Source organism: Apteryx rowi, unplaced genomic scaffold, assembly GCF_003343035.1.
Source record: "Apteryx rowi isolate R43461 unplaced genomic scaffold, aptRow1 scaffold_270, whole genome shotgun sequence".
Taxonomy (NCBI): Eukaryota; Metazoa; Chordata; class Aves; order Apterygiformes; family Apterygidae; genus Apteryx; species Apteryx rowi.
Genome location: NW_020449086.1, coordinates 383322 through 402258, shown reverse-complemented (window position 1 = coordinate 402258; position 18937 = coordinate 383322). Strand labels below are relative to the sequence as shown.

General features: G+C 39.2%; 1 protein-coding gene across 4 annotated transcripts in view; it reads left to right on the top strand.

Moving 5' to 3' along the window:
* The window catches only part of MAPK10 (mitogen-activated protein kinase 10), a 188080-nt gene extending 181028 nt beyond the window's left edge, over positions 1–7052 (top strand). For 3 of the 4 annotated variants that reach the window (XM_026068457.1, XM_026068460.1, XM_026068459.1), the window contains one exon: positions 6910–7052. In XM_026068457.1, coding sequence (XP_025924242.1) covers positions 6910–7052 — 143 coding nt within the window. The remainder of the gene's footprint in view (positions 1–6909) is intronic. The other variant, XM_026068458.1, reaches the window with a different exon arrangement.
* The last annotated feature ends 11885 nt before the right edge of the window (positions 7053–18937 follow it).

The following is an 18937-nucleotide window of genomic DNA, read 5'->3' as shown; positions in this document are numbered from 1 at the left end:
TCAATGTGTACAAGTATGTGAAGGGAGGGTGTCAAGAGGATGGAGCCAGACTCTTTTCAGTGGTGCCCAGGAACAGGACACGAGGCAACGGGCACAAACTGAAACACAGACAATTCCATCTGAACATGAGGAAAAACTTCTTTCCTGTGAGGGTGACAGAGCGCTGGACCAGGTTGCCCAGAGAGGTTGTGGAGTCTCCTTCTCTGGAGCTATTCAAAACCTGCCTGGACGTGGTCCTGTGCAAGGTGCTCTAGGTGACCCTGCTTGAGCAGGGGGGGGTTCGACTAGACTATCTCCAGAGGTCCCTTCCAACCTCAACCATTCTGTGATTCTGTGATGTGGTACAAAATGAAAGTGTTCTAATATGAGGAAGCCGACGATATTCAGTGGCTCCTAGTCAGACAGCAAAAGTTCTAGCTACTGCTTGTATCTCATAAAAAGCAGCTCAGAGAAGATTAGTCTCCTATTCTTCTAACACTGTTCCATAGTCAATATTTTTGTAGTTCTATTTTTCTGTTATAGCAGGTATAGCCAAGGTAAGGAGGAAAATTGAAGCAGGAGGAAGAGAGAGGTGATATGCCCAGATCAGCTGGTTAGTTGGGGAACTTTTTAGAGAAAGGGGACTTCTGTCATGAAGCCTGTCTCTACTGTGTTTAGACTACTTGCCCATATGCAACATGTGAGATTGAATAAGGAGATGGCTTTTAAATATTGACTACCCAGCGCATGTTGAAGTTGACTGAGAGCTGTGCAGGGCACTGATCTGGCATTGTCACATTCCTGATGAATAACAAACTTCCTAATGATCTTATGAACTCTATCTGGTCTATTTAAGAGTAATTGCCATAAAACCTCAGCGCACACATTGCTTTTTGTTCASTGTTCTTGACAAGAATTTGGAAGGCTAAGATTTGGGGCTCTATCAATATAACTAACAAGTTGGAGATGAGTTTCCGTGATTCCTTGATAAGAGCTTTTGGGGAGAGAGCTGAAGTTGACAGTACCAAGGATATTAGTTACCCATTCATACTCCAGGCTACGTAAAGTGCCTGTGTACTAGGGTGTCAATCCCTTAATGCTTGAAATGTGGGGCTTGGGGAAACCTGAAGTGCCCATCTAATTTGTGCTCACRTCCAAAGAAAAAAATCAGCTCTCAAACTGTTCCCGACAGTTATTTCTGCAGTCTGGTCATAAAAACCTCTGAAGGCTGTCTTGTTTACTCTCAAAAAGCTTTTTCTAAGGTCTCGCCTGAATCTTGTTTTGCTGCAATTTAACTCTGTTATTTCTTGTCCTACCTCTAGAGGACATGGGGAACAATTTCCTACATTTTTCTTTCTGGCAGCTTTTCGCTTACTTGAAATCCATTACCACATCCCATAATCAGTCGTCTTTCCTTTGAACTAAACTACCCACATCTTTCGAAATTTCCTCCTAGGTCGTATTTATTAGACCTTTGCTCATTCTTACTGCTTTTTTCTAGACTTTGTCTAGTTCACTTGCATCTTTCATAGATCACAGTGCCCAGAACTATCTGCTTAAGGCACTAGTAGCACTGAAGAGAGYGGAAGGATTTGCATGCAGGTGTATAGGTATGTTAGCTAAATATAATATATAAATAACATGTGCAGACACCATCTGCATGTCCACATGCACACATAAACATTGAATTTCATCTTAGATCATAGTTTTTAATTTTTTCTATCCTTTGTATTTTACAGAATTGCTAAATAGTTCTGGTTTATATATAAATCCAGACGCTGTACTACTTCATGATCACTTTTCAAAGTCACTGAGTCACTTTTCAAAGGGACTGTGGCATATTGTTACAAGGCTGGCAGCGTAAAAGTGCTTAGAATAAAATGGCTTCTCTGTGGAAATCGATGGCAACAATACATGTGAGAAATAGTTCCTGAATGGCTGTGAAATTTTCTCCAGGATGGATCTCTCTAACAGAACATGACCAACAAAAACCTGTTAATGGTTTCTGATGCTTTCTGAAAAATAACCCGTGTCCTCACATGTAAGCAAAACTTTCTGTGCTTGTGATAACTAGTGAACAACAGCTATGGGCAACTATGAATCCTCTGGATTTCTCTGGAGAATATATTAGCCCTTGGCTTTCTTCTCCTCCTTTATTCTGAGTTCTGTGATCACAGTTCAGTCTGGTCTAAAAGCTGGACATGAACAAAATTAGAAGAAAAAGAAGGAGGCGTCAAAGCAATATGGTGTTAATTGGCTTCCTAAGAATTTCTCTAATTCCAAAACATCTCAAAGGATGCATATTCCAGAACACTGGTATGTACGTCATCAAGTGATTACTAGCTACCTCCAGACTATCTAGTACTAACAACATACCTGAATCTAAGCTGTGGTGTAGCTGTGGCTTGAGCAAGAAACCAGATATATGTAGCTACTTCCCTGTCTTGTTGGAAATTTAGCAGAGAGAATATAGCCTTCAAGACCACGAACATGGCAAGGTCATGTGCAGTGCTATTCAATACTCTATAACCAGTTAATCTTCTGTGAGGTGCTAAAATAAGTTGATACATAACATGTTTTGCCCTGCCTGCAGGATTAGTTCTGCAGCGGTGAAACATTCAAACCTTAGTTTCTGCTGGGTACTCGTAGAAGYCTCACTGCAAACAGGAAAATGGAGACTACACTTACTGCTCTTTTATTAAAAAAGTGAATACAAGTATATCTATAGACAGTGTAAAACTTAAAGCAAAAATTTTGGCATGTGCATTTTTAATAAGAAAGGCAAGCTGCCTAGTGCACATCGTATTGAACTACTCAGCAGCTTGGGATAATGGCAAAATGCTTAAAATGCGTATCGTAAGGAGCTGGCAATTTTCGACACGCAACAGGGAGATGAGGAAAGAAAAGGTCTGTGCAACACTTCACACCAAACTTGGTTCCAAGAAATACATTTCTCAAAGGAATAAAGATATTTTGAGAAATAAATTCTGATCTGCAACTGTGAAAACTGCACAGAAAGATTTCTGTGCCCACGAATGCCCACCATTAAATGTAGAATAGTCAAGTGCACGTGCATGTAGTGGATCCTGCATCTAGCTATCTGCCAGTTTGTATTCACATTTGTGTATCCATTTTGCAAATAAATTCAGGTTTTTGAATGTTCAAGATATTTCTTGGATAAACATGCTCTCACATATGAGTAGCAGACATGAGCTGGTAAAAAAAAAAAAGCTGTAGAGATTCTCAAATATCCAGGACGTTTGTCAGCTCAGGCTTGCTACGTTAGTACCTCTCTGAAGGCAATGCTTTGGTTTTCTTTTTTTGTGAATATCGTTTGATAGAAGGTAAACAGAGAAGCGGCTTGCCAGGACTTGGCTTTTCCTCAGCCAGAGTGTGCTTTGTACAGAAGATGAGCTTCCGCAGAAAGGCTGATGGGCTTGAGGAAAGCAGTGCTGATTCCTTTTGTTAGTTCCTCCTCAARCAGTATTTTGGCCTGCCCTATTTGTCTTTATATTTCACTTGAAGACTTTATGATCCTTTCAGTTTTCTTCTTTTAGCCATTACTTCAGGCTTAAAGGGTGCCTTTTTCTTTTATCTAATAATTTCCCTTGTGCTGCTGTCTAGCCCTGCTGGCTTCCCTTTACTCTTTCTTAAGCTTTATTAATAGGTGGTGGGCACTGCTCCTGTGCTTCCAAATACTGTCTTAATGAGCCTGTGAGAGCTTAGCCACCACCACAAGCTTTGTCATGTTTACATAACTCTCCTAAGATAAGTGCAGCATGATGATGGGGGGAAGGTTAGTATTTCATGCTCTTGCTGGGGTGCTGAATCTAAGAACCAGTGGGCTGGAGGTCTGCTCAGCTTGGGAGTTTAAGATCTTTAAGTTCTGTTGCTGCCCTGTTGTCTCCCATAACCTCAAGTTTGCTTCAGTGGTCCTAGGGACCTGTTTGCTCTTGCACAGGAGAGGCCAGACCTCTCCCACCTCTGCCTTTCAAAAATAGTTACAGAAAAGTTTTAGTCATTGTTACATGTCGTCATATCAGACCTACACAGTTCAGCATGGATGTTCGTTCTGAAAGAGCTATACATGAAAAGCAAGAGGTCTCAACTATTCAGAGATAAAAAACAATTTGGTTCTCCTCCTAGAAGAATGAAATCTGGTGCTAGAATAAAACCATGCTGGTTACTGCCCTACTTTTGTCTCCTTTTCAAATCCGATATGAAGGTAACAGCTGCCAAAGTGTCTGGAAACTACAGAGAAGTAAATGACAAGTTTAATACCTAAAACACATGTAAATCATCCTAGCTTTAAATAGGTTTGAAATATGGCTTCTGAAATCACACTGACATGTTGACTGTCAAAAATCAGCTGGAAGTTCATTGGCAGTAACAAGCAAGAAGTCAGTGGGATTTTTTTTCTTTTTTTTTAAGACCGCTGGCTCGTGATTTACAAAAGCTAAAGATGGCATGAGTACACTGGTTATGTCCTTTAGGATAGGAAATGTTTCCAATCTGATCCTGATTTAAAAGAAGAAAAACGTAGCTGATGTCAAGATCCCAAAGCGGTACGGGGAGTTTAATTTTATTTATAGGTTCATTCTTGTTGATGATGTTGTCGTCGATGAGTTACAAAGGCAAAGCTGAAGTGTGGCTTAGAAGAAGTCAATGGCAGAGCCGGGAGCAGCTCCCAGGAGCTGTATCTCACCTGCTCTACCTTCTTGCTCTTTCCCTGGAGTCAGCAGCTAGCATAAAGCCACGTTCCAATGAGAAGCTGCCTGCCAAACAGCAAAATCCCAAACTGGGCTCTTTCTCTCTTTTGAATGCAGCTCTGTCATTTCTGCACTGTTTCGCCTGGCACACGTCCCTTCAGGAACAAGCTGTTGYGGCACCAGGCAGGTGCTGAGCATGGCAAATTGAGCATCAGTTGTTGACTAGAACAGCTTTGGCTGGGTTACTCAGTGTTGCCGCTTAAGCACTGCTTTGTGCTGTGTTGAACTCTAATTCTGTCATTTAGGTTTGGTGTGGTTTGGATTGGTTTCGTGGATATTCTGTTAGTCTGGGGGCTTTGGGGCTGCAATAGTAACTCTCAGGTCTATGTGTCATGTCACAAGTAATTGTGCTGTAAGCTAGACAAGGAATAACATTAAAAATGTACTTTCCAGAAATTTATGGGCTGAGTTAGCTCTTGATGAAGAGAACAGAGCAGGGTTTATTAAATGGAGTGATGTTGAATCAGACACAGATTACTGATCAATATGAATGAAATAYGTGTAAAAAAATATTCTTTCAGAAAAGATGGAAACTTGGTGTTTTCAGTCACCAGTGAGACATTGAGACCACTATATCTTTTTGCAGCATTTACAAAATTAAGAGACTAATTAAGTATTTTATTTTCTAAATGTGTCAGGAGAGTAAACTAATTCAGGGTTTTTTCTGATGCCAGAATGACTCTGAACTACTACAACAGCCGGAAGCAGTGCCCATCTAGAGCTCTGAATGTGAGCGTATCTGTCTTTTTGTTTTGTGCAAATATACATATATATATATATATATATAGCGAGGTGTATAAGGGAAATAAAAAGTTGAGAAAAAGAGGTGGAAGTATGGTATACTGGCTTGTTTTCTGAGATTAACGTTTTTTTTTGCAAATTGGAAAGCGAAAGAAATCCTTTCCTTCTACCCGTATCACCATATATTTTGCATAGGCTATATAGATTGCTAATAATTTCTGTATTAAGAATATTTAAGAGTTCTGTATTTTTATTAGGATTATATTCTATGTTCTCCTGCTTATAAAGGCAGCGAATTTTAATTTGTCTGTCTAGTTCAAGGAGATGAAAATCTGTAAAAGTGAGCCAGAAAAGCTTTTCTATAGCATAAGAATGAAACAGCAGGTACCTGCAGAAGGAAGGTCTGTGTGTCCCAGTGAAYAGCTACTACTTCCAGCCCTGCAACATTATGCAAAATCACGTTTTGAGAATCATGAACATTTTAACTGCACAGAGAAGTTATAAGTAATGTATAAATGAATGTATCCACCCCAAACTGCAGACAGTGTTAGCTTTGGTGGAAAGAGGAGGACAAAACCAATGGGCAGAGTGAAGGCTGAGCAGTCATAGGTACAGGATAAATACATTGTTCACATGGTTCTGCATTTATAACATAGATGTCATCCCCATTTGTAGGACAAATAATACTTGCCTAATAAGATTTATGGATGTGATAAATGTTCAGTCACGTTAATGATAACCTCATAATGGTTAATTCTCCATTTTACAAAGTCACAGTGTTTTTAAAGGTAAATACATGGTACTATCACCATTTTACAGAGGACAGGTAAACAACAGAACATAGTCACACCTGAAATCCTGGTCTTAGTCACTTAGTCCTTAACTAAGAGGAAGAACCCAGCTTTGCTTCCCCCACACTCATCTTCTGCACATTGCCACCAGATTGCATGTTCCTCTTTTTCTCACGCTGCATTATTTGATGCCACCAGTTCTACTAAAGTATCTGCAAGAAAACTGGGACTTTATGAGAGAATATGGAGGGTTTTTTTTTTTTTTTGAATCATCTCACTGGTGCCTGTGTGCCCAGCAGACATCTAACCTTTCAGTAACTTTAAGAAGGCTAGATATAAAATGCAGTAATAAGCACACAGGAGCTATACCTGTTAAAAACAGACTGTTAACGAGAGAGAATTTCCTGTTAAGGTATCTTAAAGTTATCCATAAGATATTTTAATGTTATCCAGTGCCTAAACTTTTGTTGTCTTGTGTGGCCTACTTTCTGCTCATGTTTGCAGCTGGTTGAAACGGTCTGGGTACCTACATGCCTGTTGCCCCAGGATATGCGCCCTCTGCTTTTGAAACTGCTAGAAGTCCTGGAGTTTCAGGTTTAATCACGTTGGTGTTCGTTTTCTTAGCACAGGTGCAGCAGTGAACAGCAGTGAAAGCCTCCCTCCATCCTCATCTGTCAATGACATCTCATCCATGTCCACCGATCAAACACTGGCGTCTGACACAGACAGCAGCCTGGAAGCTTCTGCGGGACCCCTCGGTTGTTGCAGGTGACTAGCCGCCTGCCTGCGAAACCCAGCGTTCTTCAGAGGATGATGTAATTTAGGGGGAAAAATTAACAGGAGTTAAGAGATGAAAAGGAAGAGAAATAAAATACAAAGATTTAAAGGAAACAAACAAACAAAATCTTTTCAGCCTGCTTCTCCTACAGAATTATGTAATGCAGCTAAGCTCAAGTGTATATTTAACTTATAGTTGCTCTGCTTTGGTCTTCTTCCAATGATGCTTACTGGGGGAAAAAAAAAAAGGAGTCGAAGAATCCTTTTTTTTCCCCTTCCCCAAGATGTAAAATTTATGGCTGCAAAACCAGCAACCTGCAACTGTCCTTTTCACCCTGGCATGACAAGGTGTGCAGTAGCCACTCGAAAATGTATGAGTGTGTATCTGCCTTCACTCTCTGTTTTGTCTTCTTCTGCCCAGTGAGGCAGATAGGGATGAAATGTGTTTTTCTCAGTATACAAATAGCACGTACATACACATGCCAATAGAATTCTGGAAGTGTATGCAGCTGTGTGTCACCAGAAGGACACACATCTGCATACATGCTCAGTGTGCGCTCCATAACTAAATGGCCCGTTTCAGGTGAACTGCATAAATACATATGTGATATATTAGCAGTATATATTCTATTTGTTTGTTCAACATTAGGTTGCATATCTTACATGAGGATTTGTGGAAGTGAAAATAACCACATCAAACTGCAGCTCCCTCAGACACTTGAAGATGTAGCAACAAAATKTCTGCTGAGAGATGTATATATATTTTGAAATAATACCTGTTTGTACTGAAAGAAGATGCCATAGAGCTTCACATAAAAATGTTTTTTCTTTGTGAATGTTAACGCTTGTTATTCTGATTTTTAGAGCAGATATGCCAAGCTCTGACCGGGTTAGAAGGAAGCACATGTATCTTTGCAAGCTACGGGGAACAAGAATGAAGGTCTTTTACATATGTCTAAGCCCAGAAAGATTTATCTCAGTGAGCAACCTTTCTTGTTAATATTCAGTGAGTTATCATCTTAGTTTGTAGATAGGCTTGCTATTATTAATTACATTGTGTGTGTTTGTGTGTTGGGGGTATGACAAGGTTGGGGAACAGATTACAGTCAAAAGGACATGCACAGTTTATGGGTTTCTTTATGTTGAGGTCCTTAGTAAGTCAGTTGAATAGAGAAAGGATATTTGCAGCCCACTCCCTCTCGGAGTGTTTGCTGCTAAGAGGTTCTTTTCCCTTTAAATCATTCCCTTGCAGGAAGCTCCCTGACTAAGAGAACAGGCCTTCTATAGGTGCTTTTGGCTATTCACTTGCCTGTGGCAAATCATCTAACTCCCCAGAAAGTTTTATCGGCTGTGTTACATGAAAAAGATTGCCCGGGTGAATAGGTCTAGCAGTCCTGTATTCTAAGTCATAGCAAACAATACCAGCTAGTGCACTGGGCTGAAAGGGTCTAGTCAGGTGTCTTAGAGAGTTTTGCTAAGTTCCAAAGAACCCAGCAATGACTGAAAATCAAATGTTTTTTTGCCAGATAATAATAAGCAGGATTTCCAGTGGTAAATGACAGCAAGTTTTTTTTATCAGAGAATGGCAAGACTAAACACAGCAATTCAGGAGAACTGATCATTTTTCCAGCCAAAACATCAATTAGCTTTTCACTCTGCGAGAGCACAATTACCTGAGTTGGAAATAACTGAGACCTGAGGCTCTCATCTCTCTTCTTACCAAAGTGTGCCATGTAAACTGAAATGAGGTAATTCACACTATTATACTTTTCCAAATGTCAGAAAGAGAAATTGTTTAGAATATGTTTTTGGATATTTTAAATTCACTGCTATTAGCTATTCAAACTTCTACTAAAATGGAACTGTTTTGTTAGGTAGCTCACAACTCTGCCATTCTGTGGTTAGGAGAAAAATCTGAGTATCAAGTGACATTTTGTTCAAAGTAAAGAAAGCTAATAATAAACTTCTCCCAGGGGGTGGAATAAAAGTTAAATGGCTATAAAGTAATTTCAGAGCTGGTAGCTCTGAGCAGTCTCAAAATTGCTGTAGGAAATGTTTTTTCCCCCAGGTATATTTTTGGTGGATTTTTTTGAAAATTTTATTGAAAATAAAATTAGGTTGACAATTTTCTGAAAACTCAGAGCAGTAATTTTGAAAGCAATAATTTACTACTGCTAAAAATATTTAGCAATATTTTCTCTTAAGCCATGAAACATCAAGTCATTGTTTAGTGATGTAACTCTCAGTTCAAAGCCAATGATTATAAAAGTATTCAAAGGTAAACAGCAATGCTTTGTGGGTATGAAGGCAATAACACCGAGGGTGACTTCTTAGCAATAATAAAAGGTATTACTTCCAGATTTAAATCATCACAGATATATACTAATAAAATACAGATAACTAACATCCACTTTACATCTCTTAGTGCGCACTGTTTGGGTGTGTTATTTAACCAAAAAAAGGGGGCAAGTGTCTCAGAGAGGCGGAACTGCAAAACACCACAGAATTATAAACTAGGAATAATGACAGTGCATTGCCAATGATATTGAGAAGATGTGGCATAGGCAATAGCAGAGAAGCCATTTATAGTAAAYAGATGCTTATGGTGGAGAAAAGCTCTCCCATGTTTCAGCTGTCAAAGCCAAAACAACTAACTTAGTCCCACAGTATTATTCAGTCTTGTTTGGGTTCATGAGTGCTGGGGGAAGAACCAGTCACCATTGAAGATGTCCTAGTGATCAGTGCTAAATTAACCCACAACCCAGAAGGTATTTAGCTATATTCTCAAAAGCCCTGATTCTACAAAGCACCAATGCGTATACAATCCTTTCACTGAGATATAGGGATGCATACATAATTTTAACTAGCACGTATTTTTGTCCTTTGCTTAGTAGTGATCAATCTAAGCATGTGCTTAAGTGCCTTGTTGAAATGGGGCCTACAACAATTATTGCATCTCTTTTTGTCCTTAAATTAGTCAGTCTCCTTTTTGAGAAGCTCTGTCTGTGGGGGAGACTTGGGGCTGTCCACATTGGACACTAGAAAAAAAGCCATCAATGAAAAAAAGCAATAGTTCTTTACAGTTCTGTTCTTGCCCTCGTATGGTCCTGTCCAAACTGAAATAGCAACCAGCAGATAGGAATCGTATCCTTTGTTTTTCTCTGGGTCGGGAAGTTGGTGCTGCCAGCCGATACTTTACAGGAACGCATGCACAATTGCAGTACAACTGCAATTCAGGATTGCAGTTACTGACATTGTGTAACTGTCTTAGGGTAAAAAAAATTCCTACAGAATTCCCAGAAATTTGAGATCTTCAAGCCTTTTCCTCTTTATTCCAGTGTTCTGTGCAGCATGATGTGATGGATGGTCTTCTTCTCTTTCTTGCCAATGATCTTTCAAATCTACCTCTTTGTTAAAATTACAGTAAATAGTACTTGAATAGCAGTTTACTCCTCATTCTCTGAGGTTTGCAGTTGTAGGTATAACTGCCACCATTGCAGAGACATAGAAAATTGGGAACCCAGAGATTTATGAGAGATCTGCCAAGGCACTAAAGGGGCAATCTGCGAGCCTATTGCCAGAAGTGCACAGATGCGTATCTTCCATCAGCATGAATGGGAGCTGGGCACCTTGTTACTTTTGAAAATATGCCTAAGATCCTATCTGTATCTTAAGTGCCTGAAGACCCTAAGAAATTCTGTCCCATGTGGTTTGCTTAAGTCATGTAGACAGCCATCAGCAGAGTAAGGAAAACGACAGAAGCATCTTGATTATCAGTGGCTGCTCAGAGCACCAGCTACAAAAAATAGCTTTGAGAAGATAGAGAGGAAAATCACAGAACATTCCTGCTTTGTTTTCAGGTGAAATATTTCTGGATAGTATTAGAAATGTAGGAAAATGATAGAATTGCTCTTAAAAGATCTCCCTCCCTTTTTCTTCTCATTGATGAGTTTAAAGGAGCATGAAATATTGATTTGCTTCAAGTTGATGAAAGGTTATGACTGTTTTCAATCCAAATTTTCTATAGATTTGAAATCGGTCTGCAAATATTGACTTGATAGCTGGAATACTACCTTCTGAGTTTTGACTTCGTTCCGTTAGAATATAATACATTTTTAGAGAGATATTTCTTTGACTTGGTCGCACATTGATTTATGAGAATTGTACTGTTGTTAGGAATCCTCTCATATTATCTAGAAATCCCTGGCCCAAATACATAAAGAAATGTTAGCAAGTTTTTATTACATAAAGAAGAGCTTGAATTGGAGTGCAAGTATAGTAGCTTGTCAAAGAAAGCACCAGAAAGCCTGATCAGGTACTTCTCTAATGCATTCATGTTTTTCTCTGGAAATCACCAGTTCCTACATGATACAGGCCTCAAGAGGTTACACAAACCAGATGATGATGTAGCTGTATCACTCTTCTAAACTTATAACCAAGAATAAATTCATATATATGGTTTTACCTTCATATATATTGCTTTACTTTCAAGCTTTGGACTAATGATACTGAAGAAATTAGACTTGGTACAGTGCCTTTAGGAAGATTTCCAAAATACTGCTACTTACCAATTTGGATTGTATTTTAATATTTATCAGTGAGCGCCAGTGATATTTTTTTCTACCAACAAACTTTCTCATGAAAACAGGCTGATAGTCAAGATCGAGACTGTTTGCCTGAGAGAGTCAGTTTCAGCAAATCTCCCAATACAAAAAAATGGAAAACTGTTTGGTTTTAGTATTCTGAAATCATTGTAAAATGTAATTTTGCAATTACATTGTAAAATGTAATTAGTTATTTTAATTCAAAATAACTTTTAGTAGCAAATTTTAGTGTATTTATATTACAAATATTGCAGTATTTCAAAGGATAAAAAATGATTTTACTGTGCACTTCTATATTTCTTCCTTTATGCTTGTTGAGATTTTAATTTTTCATCTGAATTCAAGCATGAAAAAAAATTAGATCTCAAAAAAAGTTTCTAGAACAAAAATAACCTAAGTCTGTGATGTGTGCTTCCAGGGAGAGCAATATGAAAGAAAACCTGCAGGGGAGAATTAGGCTTTTCTTTTAATAGTCTGGCAAAAAATAGTCTGAGTTAGTGGTTCACTTGAAGTTTAGGGGTTATTTTTCTTTGCTTCTCTATGCGTGTGTAAGAAGGAGAGGGAGTATATATGAATGTGATTTTTTGAATCTTGATGTGGTATTCATATTTGACCCAAATTCTCCACGTGGATGAAGAGCATAACTGTAACATAATCACACATCTTCAAGAATCTGATGGCTGTGCTTATTTGAACTTCCACCACTTAACAAAGGACACAGTTAACTAATCACAAGCTCAAGGTGACCTTTTCCGTGCACACACACACACACGCGCACACACACAATCAGTGTGCAGTAAGTTTAAATATTCCACAAATATGTAATGTCTTAATTAGAAAGGTGTTGTTTGGGGGGGGCGGGGGGGACTGGGGAATGTGTTGTCTTCACTGATGAGCTGGAAAACAGACCTGTCCAGTGGAATTTAGTGGATTCTGTGTAATGTATTAGGAACTTGCCAGTGTGGCCTGATTATCTTTAGTTTGCTTTTTGTTTTTTAAATTAACTATTGATTACAAGAGGTGAACTATTTAACTTCATTTCTGTTCAGGCTCATTGACCCATGGCAAGTTTGAGTTTTAAAGAGGGTTTGATTCGACAAAAGAATGTTGAAAATCTTCAACTGAGGCTAATGGTGCCTTTTTGCCTGAGCGAAAAGCTGAAAAGCACTTATTGAAGGAAGACACAGTCAATTTGGGAAATAAATGTATCCCTACCATGCTTATCATTTCAGACAGGTAAGCCTGTCTCTTTTGCTAATTTTCACTGAACAGGGCCATTCTTGTCTTCTGGAAAGCAAGATATTTATAATGTAAATAGTTGTATTGATTTTTTTTTTCTCTGTAACTAATATGTAATAATCCAGCACACTATTTCTGTTAGAACTTTTACAATAAGGCCACTGTATGCCTAAATATGGTTGACCTCTGACCTTTTTCCAAGTCAGTCACGTACTGAAAAGGAGGGTACCGGAGGTTTCAGTGTATATATAGAATCTTGTATATTTAGTAAATTGAGTAAGTGGGACTTATGGCCAGTATACGTTAAAGCCACAACAGTAACAAAGCTCCAAATCTTAACTAGCAGAAACAACTGTTCACCTTGCCATGTCCATCCTATAATAAGACCTAAGTTGCACCTGCCTGTAGTTCTGCATGATCAGACTTCAAAGTATAACTAACAAGGTCTGTAATGTATCAGTGTTCATAAACGTAGATTAAAAAAAAAAAAAAAAAAACTCCAGACCAACATCAGAAAACCAACAACAGCAACAGTTCAATGTTGAGACTGGAAGATGAGACATGCCCGATTTTGTTGCAGGGTTATAGTTGAAAGGGTGAATCAGTGTCAGTCAGCATAAATGGACTGCAGTAGTGACATTTGCTAAGGAATCAACCTTATTTCCATACTGTTTTGTTCTTACTCTGTTTTCCTTTGACCATCTGTTGTTCCCTGTGTGCAGTACAGGGGAGAATTTGGCCCCGGTCACCAGTGTTTTATGGGTCAATGTTGCATCAATGATTTCTGATGTCTGTTCATTTAGCAATTGCTAAACTAAGGTGGGAATCTCATTTTCTCCTGTGCATCCAAAGGAATCCTGTCAGAGCTTCCTCATGAGGATAATTCTCACTGCTGTCCTGATTCCTGCCAGCTGACTGACTTTGCAGTGTTCCCAGTAATGTAGCACAACATGGTAAACCATATTGATTGAGGGCTTCATTAGATGCGTGTTGTGCACCTGTACGCTAACTGGGGCTCAAAGTCAGGACACAAATATGGAACATACTCTGTACATGATGCCTGTATTACACCATTATGACCTTATAGTGGGAAAACTGATCTCTACAGATGTGGATTTGGACCATCTTTATTTGGGAGGAAAGTTGTAGCGAACCTCGGTTCTTCTCCTACGTACCACTTGCTCCTGTTTGGAGCAGCGAAGTGGAAGTTAACACGGTGCGAAGGCCTTCTAGAGGGGCCGTGCACAGAGGTGAATTTCCTGCTGTTTGAATGTGATCTTGCTGAAAAGCCTGTGTATCTAGCAGGGGAGACTGTGACTGTTCTATAAAGGGTGTTTGTGTTGTTTACTTTAAAACAAGCTTTGCTAATTAAAATAGTGTATTCTGGAATCCTATTTGAATGGTATTAAGGGTATGAATGGAAAAAAAAAAAATACACTCACACAGCTCTCCTGGCTTCTTGTTCCTATTCCTTCAGCCCTCACTAGGGGACACAGATAAAGCTATAAACATTTGAAAGTTGGAAGGATTACAAAATCTAGTTAGCGCTCTATCTGATGTTCTCTGTAGGCTTAATGCTGTCAATTGGTGTTCATTTTAAGAAGCATTTACAGTGCTAAAGGAGTGTAAAGGGATCTTATTGCCTCGAAGACTCAGACCATCTTCAAGTAGCTTAAGAGTTTGTTTCTTTGCTTGACTGCCTAAAAGTACTGAAAAAAACGACCAGTTGCCTGGGCAGAAGGAAGGGAGACTGACAAGTTTCTGACAGGTCCCTCTCCCGTCTTCTCCCCCATTAGAAAATCCAAACCAAACCAACTTAAAAAAGAAAAGACCATCTGCAGTTATTATTCGGGGCCTGATTTTTCACAAATGCTGAACATACTTCCCTTGATTTCAAGCGCAAAGGAACAATAAGGACAGAGGTGCTGGGGGCTAGAGAATACAGAGGGGGTTTTCTCACTTCTTGCACAAGCTATCTGTGCTAACTATCTTTATAAGTAAGTGAGTCAAACAATAATGTACAAGGGACATTTTTATGTTTAGATTCCTCATGTGTAGAGAGAAAAAAAAATTACAATCAAATGAAATAGCGTTTTGTCCTAAACTCCAGTAAATCTGAACTTGTATTTGAACAGGAGAGGCCTATCTTTTATAATGCTGCTTGATATTCAGCAGAATTACCTTTGTAACAACAGGCCAGCCTTGGAATTTTATTTCTTTAGTCAGCTTGCATTACAACTTAAACATCACTTGTTTGGTAAGGGGTGGTACATATTATACTCCGATGAGCTACAACAAATCAATGGCCTCATCTGTGTCGAACCAGAGTTAAAGGAAGGAAATCAGACCATCTCTGCAAAACTCCACCTCTCCATTTGCTCGAGGCAAATGATTGGAATGAAGGTCAGTGAACAACCGTTAAGTCCAGTTCAAACATATGGGGACCCCTTTACACCGTGTATGGCTGCGATGAACTGCATGTTGGAACCACTTTCTAGTACGATGGAAGAGCTAAAGCTTTACTTTCTCCCGTGGCACCTTTTGCCAGGGACTGTTCAGTTGTGGCTTTGTTTCCGTGTGTGTGCTAATGCTTACAAGCGACATGTTTGCAGGTGCCATTCATTGCCCTGTGGCTGAGCTTCTCCTCAAATACATTCAGATAAATATCAAAATAATCTTGATTTTCAGTGTGCTCTCCCAACCCCCCTGTTAACTGCACAGCTTGGAGCCTGAATTGCTAAGTTGGTGTGTCTCCAAGAAAATGTGATTATGGGTAGAGTGTAGGGAGCCTGGGAGGAAGTTTAGCTGGTTAAATTAATACTGATTTYCTAATGTATCTGTCATTTTAAAATGGACTGCTGGGAAGGAATAAGTGTTGTTTGTCTCCTGATGCATCTGTATAATGCTCTGTCCACATTCCAGGAGGACTTCTAAATGGAATAGTAATTAGGCGGGTGGAGAAAATAGCTCTTTCTGAATATGACTATTAATGGACAGACTGAGGCTTTTGTTAAATAAGTCTCATAGGGAGTGGCTGACTGCTACTATTGGGAATATTTTTAGCCTTTCTAGCACCRTAAGTCTGGAACTAATAATGGGAGCATTTAATATTTCTTTAGACTAAATTTTGAAATGTGCAGAATTCTTCCCACCTCTACTTCATGTCTAACATTGGAGAAGAACAGGAATTATCTTTGATTTTTTAGGAACTCCTGAGACAGAAATTACAAAAAAGTAGCAGCTGCAAGAAAATACCCCTTCCATTTTCCAAAACAACCAATGCTTTAATGTGTGACTGAGATGGAGTGCTATACAATTTCTCATCCCTGCTATTAACCCAAGCTAGGTAAAGGCCTGTCTGATGTTATGAGATTAAGCCAAGGTAGTCAGTGATTAAGAAATTGTGTGCAGGTACTGTTAAAATGTTTTTAAGCCTCGATCTGTCATCAACAAATGTGCAGAAAGAACAACTCTGGAATTTTGTTTTGTCTTAGGTGGTGTATTTAGGTCCACCATCTGCTGAATGTGTCCTCAGCATTCGCTAGATGATATTCTTGCTTTTGGAGCAGATCTTACCTTTTCAGTTCAGTTATGTCTTCTTAGACTGTGACAGCAAAGGACAGGAAAGGATTTGTTTTGACTGTTGTCAGCAGGGTGCCAGATCACAGCTAGAAAAAATGTTCACTCTTTGTTTTTCATCCTCTTTTATAAATAATGCCCCTAAATAATAGCAAAAGTAAATGTCCTGGTCTGGAGGTATCTTACCATAGGATTCTGCTAAGCATGCCCACCCTCAGCTTGCTTTCCGAAGAGCAGTCTGCCTTTCAGGAATGGATTTGTAAGTGTAGATGTTCCAAGTGGATTCTGTATTACTTTATGCCAGCCTCAATCCAGAACTAACAAGGGTTGAACACAGATAAATTCAGAGTATGCACAACAGCTCTTGCCACTAAAATTGGAATTGCTGTAGGGCCCAGCACATAACAGAGTGGACTGAAAAAAGAAACTCTGTTTTTAAAGACAATGAACATTATGAAAAATAGTCCAGGAGTCAAACCTCATGTCTGAATACCACTGAACTTCAGAGTTTTAAGCAGCCAGAGCGTTGTCCAAATTATTTTTTACAAGCCTAATGCCATGTAACAGATGAGAAAGCACAGTACTAAACAGTGTTTCCAGAGCATGAGTCCTTTGAGATTTTTAGTGTATGTCTTCCTGACATGTCATTCATAGTACTTAAGATTATTGTGCTTCTCTACACAAAGGAAAACAGTCAGCTTTGGCAATGTGCAGACTTCCCATCATCTTTTTTCACCAGAAAGGAGGAAAGTAACATCTTGAACAGCACTGCAACACTTACCTACTGACTGCAGGTGGGTCAACAGGAGCCTATTGGCCAGGTTTCAGCACAGTTGTATTCTTGACCTTTATCTTTCTGACCTTTTTAGTCAGTGACACAAAAGAAATGACAAACAAGTGGAAAAGGCAATACAATTAGTCTGTGTTATTAACATAATTCATTTGCCAACACTGATTGCATGATTTCTGAAACATACAGGATAAATTTTAATTCCCCTTCTTGGCCATACTTTCTAGCATTAGCAAAATGTCAGAATAACCAAGCTGCCCACCAGTTTAGCATTGGGATTTTAAGCAGCACAGAGACCGAAGAGACTCACAGTGTTCACTCACAAATTCACTGGCACCGTTGTGTAACACTGAATCTGGAGGGATTGTAATTCCACATCAAATTTGCATTGTGTTTGTTGCAGCCAGTTCACTAGAGCACCCTGTAACTGGAAAAGAAAATCAGAGCATGYAGTGCGAGCACTTTTTTAAAGCTGGTGGAGGAGGATGGCAACCATGGTCATTCCTGCTTCTGCTTTGTGTTAGAACAGATCCCTCATCTCAGGTGACTGGCGCACTCCTCTTACTCCTCTGAATGTGGTATTGCAGAGCTGTATAGGCAGAGCTGCTCTCTTTAGCAGGGAAGACACATGATACAGGCAAAGAGTGCCACCTAAAGGCAAAAATGTGCTGAAGGCTTCACCAAGAGCAAAATTCAGTGAACCATTCAGCCTGTAAATTACCAGCTTGTTGCATTTCTTCTCCAGCCAGAGTGACCCTGGACAGTTCGTCGGTACTTGATTGTCTGAAGCGTTTCTTGGCGAAAGCATAATTCTACATTTTCAGTAAGTTTTCATTATCTTTTGTTTTCCAATAATCTTTATATATGAAAGTTTGTTAAATCCCTCCCTGTACCATAGGGGATGACAACAAAGATTCTCAAATGAGTAACATTGAGCCATACATTACCATAGCACTCAGTCAATTGGGTGTGTGGGTAGATTTGGCCACCATCAGTCGGCCACCATCAGTCTCTTCAGGACTATTTGGAGTCTTGGAAATAAAAAGCCACAAAGAATTTAGGAAATTATTTTTTATGAACTTTCAAATGTCTGCTCTTGTGTCCAAGATGGAACTACATGATGAAAACTTCTTGCAAAACAGCCTACAAAGGTATGTCCAAATGGAAATGCTGTGTAAGCACTTCTCTTCCCTTTAGTTCAGCTATTAGACACCAGTAAAATTGGATTACACTACCATGCAGGGAAATTGTTTTAAGTTATTTTCTCCATAAATCTGTCCTCTAATTGTTTTGTTTCTTTTTATATCCACTTTAATAGAAACACATTTTCTGATACCATACCTTAAATATGCCTTCCCCTAATCTCAGTGGTATTAAAAGCAAGATAGAGCTTTCTGACTTACTACAGGACCTTTTGGAATTTGTGCAGAACCTTTTTTTTGCTTAAATTGGCATACTTAAAGCAGTTCCCAAACAGGAACGTGTTACCAGTCTCTGTTTCCTATTCTCTGCGAATTCCTCTTCAGTGGGTTCTGCCCTGGCGGTATATGGGTTCTCTTAGGCCATTGCAGCTATGCTTCCTGGGGCAGAGTAGATAAAAAAAGAAAGGCAAGTAGAGAAACTGGAAACTTGGAGAAATAGTAAGTATGCATCTGTAATGGTAACTGT